Source organism: Micrasema longulum, unplaced genomic scaffold, assembly GCF_059751315.1.
Source record: "Micrasema longulum isolate JH-2025_06_02 unplaced genomic scaffold, ASM5975131v1 h1tg000879l, whole genome shotgun sequence".
NCBI lineage: Eukaryota > Metazoa > Arthropoda > Insecta > Trichoptera > Brachycentridae > Micrasema > Micrasema longulum.
The window spans coordinates 73160-86058 of NW_028278071.1; the positions used below are offsets into that span (position 1 = coordinate 73160).

The following is a 12899-nucleotide window of genomic DNA, read 5'->3' on the forward strand; positions in this document are numbered from 1 at the left end:
CTTATTCACCTTTTCCACTGCATATCCTCTTAATGACATTTCAATAGCAAATATCGTCGTTGCGCCGGCAATTTCCTCAAGTGATTTTTTTCTTTAATATGTATTTTCTCATTTAGATTACACAATTTTGTTTTAACAAAATAAACTTTGTTTTTTTCAAAATAAAATTACGTTGCTTTCCTTTATTTTCAATCTTTTTTCTTTTTTTTAAAATCTATCATCAAAGAATACATTGTTTAAATGAGGTTAAGTTTAGCCTGACTGGAAATGATTTATAAAAAAAATTAGAGCATTAAATTGTATGACTTCTTAAAAGTGTTTGAAAAAAATAACGCAAATTATTTTAGTAGTCAGTGGTTGACCTGGCTTACGGTCAGATTACTGACCAACATCGAGATAATGTGGAGAAAACTTGCGACGTCTCACGCAAAGTAATCTTAAAAATGTAAACTTTAAAAAATCATCGCGCTGGTAAAACGATACTCAATTATTGTTTTGAAATGATTTTGGATTAGCTTAATTGTTTTTTTACAAATAAAACAAACCATCAGACTTTCTTATTATCTCCTTAAAATGTCACTTAACATATATTGCTAGCGCAACGACGATTTTCAAGATTGTTCAAACATCGTCGTCGAATTTCTTGTTTACATAAACAAATGTAAAACTATCGTAAACGTACGTAAAATATTTTATTCCCTATCAGATTCTTAAGTCAGTACGAATCATTGTCTTTGGAGCAGTAGAGCAGAAAATGGATTTCGGATTAGACGAAGATTTTCCCGAAGAATTCTTTACGAAAAACAAGAGAATATAACCTTTACTATTTTTATTATTTGATTTTATATTTTAAAAAATCATGCCTACTAGGGCCGTGTCAAGGACACTTACATTTTTTTTATTTCTCTCTAATGAGAGCACAAACAGAAACTTTGCATGTGAAATTGAGCAATTCATAAAAAACCGTCATCATCATACGCTTGTTCACACCTGGTGGTGAAGAAGGCACTGCATTGGTCCATTTATAAAATAATAAAAACTTAACAAAAATCAGATAATTATAATCCGGGCTTGAGACTTCACATAAATGCATTCAAAACGTATTTTATTTTATTTTATTTTATTTTATTCTATTTTATTCTATTTTATTTTATTTTATTTTATTTTATTTTATTTAATTTTATTTTATTTTATTTTATTTTATTTTATTTTATTTTATTTTATTTATTTATTTATTTATTTTTTTATTTTATTTTATTTTATTTTATTTTATTATATTTTATTTAGGCAATCAACAGTTCTACATACATATTCATTGAAAACAAACAGATATAGTGTATAAACTCTTATTAGTTCTTATGGTACAAATTTTGAACGCGATAAAAAATATTTATTTTATCTTATCCCTAATCCAAAGAAGCGAAAAGCTCATATCAGACTCGACTTACAAAACATCAAAGGAATGTTATGTAATAAAATTATTTGGCAACATATTATGTTTAATACCGTATGCAAAAATAAATTTAATCATAAATTATTTATATAACTGTATTTAAGAACATAACATAACGTATTTAAGATAAATGTTGGCAATCGGCTTCTGCACATTGCATCGGTTGGGACGTGGTTGTAAATCTTTTTAAAGTTCAAGACTAGTCAACATTTAATAATCGGCTTTCCTTCCATTTTTGCTTTTTATACATCTAGATTTTTATTTTTTTTTCATTATTTAATTTAGTACTCACTGTTATTAGGTCATATTATTTATTATTTTTAGTTTAAATGCTGCAGAACAGCGTTTATTTGGTATTTTTAGAAACATATTATAATTATTTAACCCCACTAAGTCTAAAGACTTTTTGGTGGGACACAATTGTTTAGGACTGCTAAATGTTACATCATCATTTCATCATTCCTTTTCCGCACCCAATGGTGCATAGGGCATTGGATTATTACACCGATCGCAGAATATCTCGATCAATTTTGTTCCATGAAGGTAAGGTGATCACAGTCTTACGCTTCAGGTACTATGAAAATATTCAAGTGTGAAAACACCCTTTTAAATAAATATTTCATTTCAACAATGTCGGAAATCGAACTCGAGACTTCTTGCATGGTAGACAAACGCGCTGACCATTTCACCACGACATACATATTTTGCATACTTCTATATTATATTTGTTTATTTATTACCTTTTGACAGTCACTATAAGGTATTAAGTAAATATTTCTTCAGTTCTTTTTTTTTCATTTGAAGATCTTCCATGTTATTGATGGTTTGAGATAGATCACTGAACGATAGAATAACACAATTTGATGTCCGTTTTCCGAAGTTAGTTGTTATTTAAGGTATGACCAGAAGGACCTTAGAGAAACTATTTTTTATATTTTTTTACTTATTTTACCGGCAGGAAATTACAAAATTAAAAATATGCACCTTCGCCTTTTAGTTGCTTACTTTGTAAACCTTACCTCAATTATCATTCCAACTATGTTTTTGTATTATTTTGATTGATTGATTAAATGATTCTATTATTATGTATTTTTGAATATTTCTTTAACTAAATTTGTGTAATTTGTATCTGTTTTTTTTTTGGTCTTCTTTATTGTTTTATTCTGATTCTTAATTATTTACATTTTCGTTTTTTGCATTGTTGTTCTATTGAACCGTAAGTTTAAATATATACATATGTATATTTATAATTATAAATTATGATGGCTTAACACAGACATAGAGTAAAAAACCTAAAAAAGTTCATAAATCTGTTAAATTATTTTATTTTAAATGAATAAATAAAAGATTATTAAAAAATAATTTTCTATCGGTAGTGTAATTATTTCTAAATTTAAAAATAAATATGGTCAAATAATATAAGAGCACGCCATACCTAAAATGTTCAATATGTTACCAAATGATCTAAAGAGTTGTAATAGTTTCGTAATTTATTAGGAGAAAGATCCTTTTTGTGTTGATTTACATATTATATAAACGACTTATTTTGCAACTTGTACCTAGATTGTTATAGAAGTCTTTTTAATGGATCCATCTTTCCTTTAAACTTTCGAAACATTTTATTTTTTTAATTTTACTATTTTCTTTTACTTTTTTATTTGAATATGAATCTTATGTTTGAGCATCTAATAACAATTTGGTTAAAAAGCAGTTTATCGGCATTTACAAAAAACTCAGTAAATATATTTTTTTCCAATAAAGACTTTTTACGAAATGTTCAAAGAAAAGTTATTGAAACTGTAATACGTTATATCAAAATACTATTATGTTCATAAAATTATTTTTATAAATCATCTTTGATATCGCAACCATCTGAAATTCTGCCGAAAAAGGTCTTTCGATTTTATAAAACCATAATTTGTGTAACGGGTAAAGTTTTTCCTTTGCTTGGCTCTTTCTTTTGCTTTATTATTAGTTACTCAACACTTTTTTCTTTTCTTTTTTTTCAGCGTTTTGTTCGGGGTTTTAATCCTAATTGTGACAGCGGCTACAGTTCGCCATTGGATTACTATAAAGATGGGAAATAAAGACGGTAAGATTTTATATATTTTTTTTAATAAGAAAAAAAGGTCATAACAACTGTGACAGCTTACTGTCATGAAGCGGCGCCAATACATATACCATATAGGGCAAAGGTTTTGTTAAAATATTATTTTTTAAACTTTATGTACATACCTTAACAGATCACATACATATGCATGAGGGCGGGCGTAATGTCTTAAGGCAATTTCTTTCTACCTACCCAAACCGTCCAATTTTATTAAACATATTGTAGGTATTCATTTATTTATTCATTCAAAATTACTTTGTTGAAATATAAATTTATTAACTTATTAATACTTTTTAGGCTGTGCCCGTGTCAAGCCATAATAATTAACAATAAAAATACATGGTAAAATAAATTAGATTAAAATCTAATAACATGTGATGCAATATAATAACAATCCAAAAAAACAAGGTTTAAGTAATAAATAATAAAATTGCAAAGAATACAATTTTAAAAAGATAATCAGACATAAATATTAAAATGTAAATAATAAATTATGGATACAAATTTAAATTCATAAAAAATCAAACAAACAAAATAACGCTATTATTAAAATCAACAAAATAATAGCATAATAGTAAATCATCAATAGAAAAAGAATATATATATATATAAAAACGTAATTGAAATGAGAATTACACTATGGTTTTTATAAACTCACTCTACGCTGTAGTAAGAAATGGGAGTGACGAATAATAATATACCAAATAAGATTGAATACATAATTAAATAATACATAAATACATAATGAAAAAACATAAATATCAAGATATATAAATAGCAAATAAAAGTAAAGGTATGAAAGAAAAGCAGATTCATCAATTTTTGCTACTTGCTAATCTCGAACTTTAAAAAAATTGACGACCTTGTCCCTATCGTATTTGAATATAGTCATTATAAAACAAAATATGGAAAAACATATATATCTTTTAATAAATAAAAATTGACTAAATATCTACACTTTACTTCGAATAGAAGAAGGGGGTTAAAAGGGAAGTAAAGAGGGAGGAGAAAAGAAAAACTCAAATATTCAGGAAGCGAAATTTCATACGAGATTTTAATGCAAATAAAGAAGAGGTGTAACTGACATTAGTAGGTTGATTATTCTATAATTTAGCAGCTACTACCGTAAAAAAGGAGGTAAAAAAAAAAAGAGCGGTGAATGGGTATTGAACGAGTTCTCTCATTACTCGAACAAAGAGTTAGCCCATGCTATGATAGAGAAGATAGAGAAGGTCGGAAGAGCTCTCTCAGTGATATAATGTTAATGTGAGCCAGTGTAGTTGCAATAAAGGTTGCAATTAAAGTAAAACTTTTGTGGGGTAAAAGGTGGGCAATATTTTTAATAATGTAACTAAATAAAGCCTTTTTAACAAAAAAAATAATTTTAAAAGCTATGCGCATACGATAAATAATAAGAAAAAGAATAAAGAATATCAAAATAAATATGAAATTCTTAAGAGACATAAATGATTATTGTTTTCATTCAAATGTTTATTCTACGTAAACAATCATAAGGGATCAAATAGCAATTCTTTTAATTTGCCCTCGTCTTTCTGAGTAGTGTAATTTTGAAGACATGTTGGCGAAAAAGTAAAAACAAATAAAGCTACTTATTGAATTTTTTTCCATTTTTTTTTAATTATCTAATTCTGTGTATATGTAAAACTGTTCTAATACAGTTTTAAGTTTGTTGTTGTTTACTTGTTCCAAAATGATTATTTTATGATAAATATATTTTACATTTTGATAAACGTTACAATCAATTTACTTTCATTAATATAACATCGTCGTTGCTTTGGCAATATGTGATAAGTGTTTTTTTTTTTAATTTTTCATTTAAAATTACACAATTATGTTTCAACAAAACATACAAACCTATATTTTCAAAAACGTATTTTTCAATTTCTTTATCAATAAATAAATAGAAGGAAAAACACCATCATCAAAAGGTATATTATTACCTCACCAATAAAAAAAAAAACAGATATTGCCTGTGCCCGCCAATATATTATTGCACCGATTAATCTATTAATATCGACACAACACCTTATTTTTAAATGCTCTACTTTTTGCACATTTAGTAACATGCTAATTATAGCAATTATGTTACTATAACGCAGGCGATTTATATCAATTTTCCGCCATTAAATTTTATATTGACTCATAAAAATTTAGTGTTTTTTAAAAAAAAAAAATTTTTTTATTATTATTATTAAAGAAAGTAAAAACATTTACAGAAAATATAAAAGGAAAAATAATGAAACCCACTAAACCGCGAAACCGGCTTGTCAGCAGGTTTCTCATTTTTCCTTTACAAAGAGAAACGTTAGAGAAATTATATAAATTTTAAAAAAAACTGGTAACAAGACAGACATAACAAGAATACAAAGACAACAAAATAAAATTCTTAAACTAACATACAACCTACCCTACCTGACCTCTACGACTGAACTGTACAAAAAAACACACCAGTTTGACATAAACTATTTGACTAAAATTGAGACCTTAAAAATTGTGCACAAAATAACACTGGGAAACATACAAGACGACGACATAATATTAGCCAAAAATGCTGACATAAACAAATATAACACCAGACAACAACAGCACTATCATATTGAAAAAGCAAAGACAAACACGGGACTGTCAAAAATACTACATAATGGACTTAAACACTACAACGACTTACCTTACTACTTGAAAACTTTTACTGGAGACAAATTTAAAATCAATCTGAAAAAGCACATAATGACTTAACTAACTAGACTAGACGAGACATAAAAGGACTAGACAATATAAAATTTCTAATGTAACCCTAACGGGTTTTTTAAAATTGTAAATAAATAAAAATAAAAAAAAGTAATATAAACATTATTAAGAACTAAAAGCATACCTAATTTTTACACAAAATATATTTATAAAAATTGAAATAGATGACATTAAATGATAATCAATATTAAGCTCTGTTACACATTAACCATTTAATCATAAATTTCTTTTTTTATATAAATTACAATAAGAAAAATTAAATGACTAAAATGCGTACGGTTTTATTTTTGAACATTCAAGTATTTATTTCCTTTCCAAAAGTTGAAAAAATACGTACTTTTGTAATTTTTGCGACATCTAGCATTTGATCAAGACAAAGTAAGCAACTGCCTAATTCTGCGGATGGTCAATCATGATCATAATGGTAAATATTATGCAATAAATTAAGCAAGTGGGTTAGCCAGGAAACATTAAGTAATTGACTAAGGAAACTTGAAAAATATTGAATCCCTCAAACTAATTAATAAATTTTCTTTTGGCTACATTAAGGATGACGACATTTCACTAACAAAACTATCTGACATGTATGTACAATCACGACATGAGAACATCACATCGTTACTAACTGCAGACAACAACAACAAAAAGGACAATCTCGACTGCTAAACAACGGACTGAAAATGTACAACGATTTATTGCACAGACGGAAGTTAACAACCATACAGAGACTCAAAAATGAAGCCATTTAGAAAGCTTTCTATTATCATATGTGCCAATTAACAATGTTTTTAAAATAAAATGAATATTGACAAGTTTCTTAATAGACAATAAACAAATTTAAAAATACATCAATTTTTTGATCTGTGTATAATTTTGCCATCATAGGCTGGTTAAAGTTTTAAGTTAAAATACATTTTCGATTCCACTCAAATATTTCAGTTCCTGTGCTGCAGAACAACTTTTATTGAATTTGCATATCAATATAGTGACCGACTTGGTCTGAAGACTTTTCGCTAAGACTCGAGTTTCAAAGTAGGTTTTTATACACACGTGCATATTAAATTAACATATTTTTTAAAATTTACATCTACATTATGTCACATCTGCCGATTACAATGTACATATATGCGTTTGGAAAAGTGCGTAATATAACATTTGAAAATACCACGTATAGTCCATAAAAAGAAAGACAGTTAAATCAGCAGTACACATAACGATACATAATTAAGGAGAAAAGATCTAAAACTGGTTATCCTAGCATGGAAAATATCCACAGCTCTTGGTAGGCTGTTCAACAGACCAATCATCCTCTCCAATGGCATCATCGATAGTAAATTGGTCTACTATTCTTGAGGAACAAATGGTCTGCTAGCTCTTTAGTTGTTGCTCGATGTATATATTTTAAGGCATTCCATGTATTATATAAATATATTAGATACGTTAACTATAAAGTATCAATAGAGCGATTTTTACTTTCGTATTTTTGGATTTAATTACAGATTTTTCAACGTGACTTATGTTCTTCTAGAGATTTTTTAATAATATCAATTTTAATATTGTATATTTCGTTTAGTCGAATAATTTTGTAAACCGGGAAACGATCGGGGAAACCCCAGATTAACTTCATCACGGTTCCTGTTTCTGATATCGATTAGGTAATAAAATAATTATTTTTATATTTTATTTCTAGCAGTATTCGTTTACAAAATTTACGCATAATCGTTTTTTTTTTTGTACTTACTTTGACATCCTACGACATGGTCCTCTTTTAAACCTGACCTACATTTTGATCGATTTGATGTCTTAAACATTATGCTAATTTATTCACGAAAAGAAGCAAATATTTTCTCAAAAGCGATTAATTTGTTATAAAAAAATGACAGTATTTTCGATAAAACTATTGAAGTTGAACATATTTTTTGGACACCTGGGGTTTCCTCAATTGATAAATAATTTAAGGCGAAGAACTTAAGCGAAATTCGACATCAATCTAATAACTTAGATAAGAGGTTCCCAAACTTTAACTCCACGGAGATTTAACGTGATATGAAGATGGAAAAGCTATCAAAAGCTTCTCTCGATAGTTCATAATGCAAGATATGTAACAGATACGTCTCTCTAGAGATAAAATTGATGATATACATAATATCCGTTTGTTCAATGTCACTATTTTTATGGATTGATAATCTTTTGTGGTATTTTCACAGTCAATACATCTCAAACCTAGTTTCAAAGTCTGCGAAAAGGACGTTCAAATGTTGAACATGGCCTAAAACGTCATCATCCTGGTAGTTTGTCTGCGCCTAATTAGGCGCAGACAAACTACAAAATTCGCTCCGTCCAATATTTTGCTTTATAAATTTCATTCTGCCTCAACCTCAGTAAATTTGGCAAACATTTTTTTTAATAAGCCATATCTGGTTATTATTTGATCAATTTTTCTTTCAGAGTTGGATTTGTAGTATCGAAAATCTCTAATATAATCTAAAAGAGTAAAAAAATATAAACTCAAATATGAACCCTTTTTACAGTCAACGTAATTCAACGCAAAGAAGTAATTTATAAGAGATCTTTTTATTTTCTTCAAACAACTTCGTGAATAACCTAGTATTTAACGCCTTGCTCCGAATGGTGTTTGCTGTGTTATACTGCGATTTGATTCATGCAATCTTTCACTAATATTTTTGGCATCTAAACTTTAGATTATCGAAAAAAACACATTTTAAGTCAAAAATTCAAGTTCTCTTTTTATAAGTGGCAATTTCATATAGAAGTATGGTACACCTTGAGCTTAAAATAAAATTAACAGACAAATAAACGATTGAATCTGCCGTCAAACCAAAGTATCTGATGATTGTTAAGTATGGGCTGGTTGAAGTACAATTGGGCAGGCCTCATCACTCGAACATCTGATAATAAATGGACAAAGCGTGTTCTTGTGTTGAGACCGAGGTACGAGACCCAAAAGACAACCATCAATAAGATGGTCGAATGGTATTTGGAGGTTTACCAAGAGCCACGAGTAGGATTATGTTTTGCAGTAGTTGTCAGTTGATCATAATGATGAAGGCACACTTACTAAAGTTCTAAAATTAAAGTCAGATACAAATGAACATGAAAAAAATATGCCATAGAAACATATTTTACCCTAAAAGCAGGCACGATCTTCTCACTTGTTCAATTACAAGTCATGCATCTTACGCTACCACAAAAATCAGAAATAAGCAACACAAATAATATGTTACCATTATATTGGAACTACAGACTCACTTTTAAAACAAAATGAAACTCTAAAATACAATTTATATTTGAAGCGCTAAGTTTGTGGTTATTCATTACAATAAAATAAAGTAAAAAAAGAATCTACATTAAAACATGTTTGCATTCAGATTTAACATGAATGTTCACCACGGCCTTAATTCCAAAGGAAAGATAACATAGTTATATTTAACTGTCTATAAAATGAAATAGAATTTTCCGCATACAGATTTGCATCATTTTTTTTGCTTAAATTTGATGCAACAGAGAGGAAAAACATTTTTGAGGAAGGAATATGGAAGTCTAGCCATTTACAGGGTTTACGATCTCTCATTGGCTGGTTTTATAATAATAATAATAATGTTTTATTAACAAAATTAACAATTACTTTATCTACAACATACACAGTTAGGTAATAGTTTAAGTGGCCACTTTACACACTGTGTAACATTCACCATTCTGCCTATATTTGAACGTCCACATTTCCTCAACTCATCCATCTGTGGACCTTTGTGAAGTAAAAGAGCTAAAACCTTTATCATGTGGGTGAGATTCTTCCGGCTGAACTAATTCACCTACGAGGCAACGCCTGACAATAATTTTTCCATTTTTATACTTTTTTTTTACCAGGTGGTTAATTCAACAGTGTTTGAGTATGTCCAAATGCTTGCAGACTGGCTGGATTTTCTCCCAGGGGAGTATTTATATCTAAATCACTTTCATATTCTATTCTCAAAAAAAAAATGCCTTCTCTGTTGCAACAAATTTAGATAAATTTAATTAATTTTTAATGTTTTTTGCGGCAGCCTGTCATTTGACAAAATATCTATTTTTCATATAATTTATTCACTCGAATGAAAATCGAGTTCAGAATGAAACCCGAAGAGCTGAATTTCCTTGGATATAACAGTCAGCGATAGCCAATTTATACCACATAAGTGTTTATTACCGTCCAATAATTTATAAATGTTTTCGCGTACACATATTTTACTCATTCATGTATTTCATTCATGTTTGTTAAAGTTTAAAAAGTGAAACTGACCCTTGTATTATTAAAGTTTTTTTTTTCTTATTAAAAATTAAAGAAAACAGCTATTTTAAAATTGAAAAACAAAAACAGGAAAATGCTTCCTTCTATTAATTCCACGATAGCAAAAAATATACGTCAAATAGCTTTAATAATACTTGAGTTATTAAATTCTAATCGGTCAATGGGAGATTCAAATCCCCTCTTTGGTCCGGCTAGGTTAACATCTTCATAAGAAAGCAGAATAAATTCATGGCATAACAACCCAGAAAAACATCACAACAACTGTTCAAATTCGGTTAAGTTTCTCTGTTTTAAGCGCCTCAATTGAAGTGTGTAAAAAAACTTCCGGCTTGTGAAAGAGTTTGAGATCTTTTTTTCACTTAATTTATGACACCATAAACAATTCATGGATAAAAGAATAAAGATATCTGACGGCCAAAATATTAATTAATTCTTGGATTATAATACTTTCGGTTACTTACTGACCATGAACACCCGAATATATTTTAAGTGTTGTAAATTTTAGGATTTTGTTAATTTATTATTGTATGCGTGTTTGTTTATGCATTAACACGGTTTTTTTATCGAAAATTTCATAATACTTATGTGGAATTGTTTAGCACTATTACCAGGTTGACGAAACATTTATAAATTTATTAGAACTTTATTCAATCTTTTGTTTCAAATGGCAGTGTTTTCATTGCTTAAAATGAAAATCGAGGAACAAAATAAGTTTTTAGGAGAAATGAGTTTTTGCATAAAAATAATATCGTACAAATTAAAATCGAAATAAAATATTGGCTACTAAATAAGTGAGCGTTATTTTAAAAAATTGCAGTCATCTAAATGTTTAAAAGAATATTTAATGTCGCTTCTAATATTACAAAAATAAAACATAATATATATTCTTGCGCGCATAAATGTTAATCGTTTCGGCTTTTACTTTGCGAAATAAAATGTAACGAAAAACATCGTAATCATCATTCCCTTTCCACTTGGCACTGCATTGGTACACCAATAGCAGCGTATCTTGATCATTTTTGTTACATGAAGGTAAGATGATCAGTCTTGCGCTTCAGGTACCAGTCCTGGGACTATGAAATATTATTGTGTGAAAACACCCTTTTAAATTAATATTTCTTATCAACCATGTCGGTAGTCGAACCCGAGACCTCTTGCATGGTAGGCTAACGCGCTGATCATTACACCACGAGGCCGACACATAACGAAATAAACACATAAATATAACACCTTTTTTTTACTGGTTGTTTAGAAACAATTGTCATTTGGCAATAAGTCTTATAATGTACAATTATAACTTATAACATAAAGTTAAATAAATAAAAAATATTGTTTAAAAACTTGACTTTATTTTTTGTTTTACTGTCGTCATTATAATACTAATTAATCATTGAATTCAGCAGTAAACCGCACCTAGCGCCTTGCATATAAATACAGTGATGATCAATATCGATTTATTTTATACTATTGATAATCAAGTCCTGTATCTTGGAACGATCTGATTTTTATTGTTTTTTATTTTCTTTAAAAAAAAGTATTTGTAAATATTATTTGTATGAGTTATATCACACACATGGACAATTTTAATTAAGTTTCACATTAAATTTCATATAAAATAAGTCACCAATCTTAGGATGGTGTTAATTATGTAATATTGATTTTGATTTCATAGGAGCTGCTTGTTCCCGTTTGGTTCAGAGTTATTCCGTCATACGTCAACTGAAGAGACTAGGAGAAACTGATGATGAATGTACATTGGACGTGCTGTATGGCATCAAAGTTCTTTCTATTTGCTTCATCATCATGGATCATCGTCTGGGTACCACTCTGGCTGGACCAATTTCCAACATGGAGTATATTGAAGGGGTAAGAAAAGTATATTTTTCATAATTACGTAATCGCCTTAGGCCTTCAATGGCTCACTGGCTGGATGGTATGAATCGAACTAATATTTTTGTACGGTCTTTTTCAGTCTAATGGAATTGGAATAACTATTCATCTTGTTGTCGTAAAAACTATAAGATGTTGTACTACCGATCCTCTCACAGTCGCTTGATTAAATTAAAGCAGTTACTTCCGAAGACGGCAGATAAAACTGAGCGTTTTTTAAGGTTTTTGGATGGTCATAGTTCTCATAATAAACTATTTATAAAAAAATAAACAATAGTTGGGACACGCAAACAATAAATATTTATACTAAGTGAGAAATTCATTACTCTTGTTCCTTTATTCGGGGAGTAAATACGGGAAAACTTTGG

General features: G+C 28.6%; 1 protein-coding gene across 1 annotated transcript in view; it reads left to right on the plus strand.

Moving 5' to 3' along the window:
- Nucleotides 1–12697, plus strand: part of LOC148278450 (uncharacterized) — a 62230-nt gene extending 49533 nt beyond the window's left edge. The window contains exons 4-6 of the mRNA XM_088231380.1: nt 3463–3545; nt 12314–12507; nt 12614–12697. Of these exons, the coding sequence (XP_088087506.1) occupies nt 3463–3545; nt 12314–12507; nt 12614–12697 (361 nt within the window). The remainder of the gene's footprint in view (nt 1–3462; nt 3546–12313; nt 12508–12613) is intronic.
- The last annotated feature ends 202 nt before the right edge of the window (nt 12698–12899 follow it).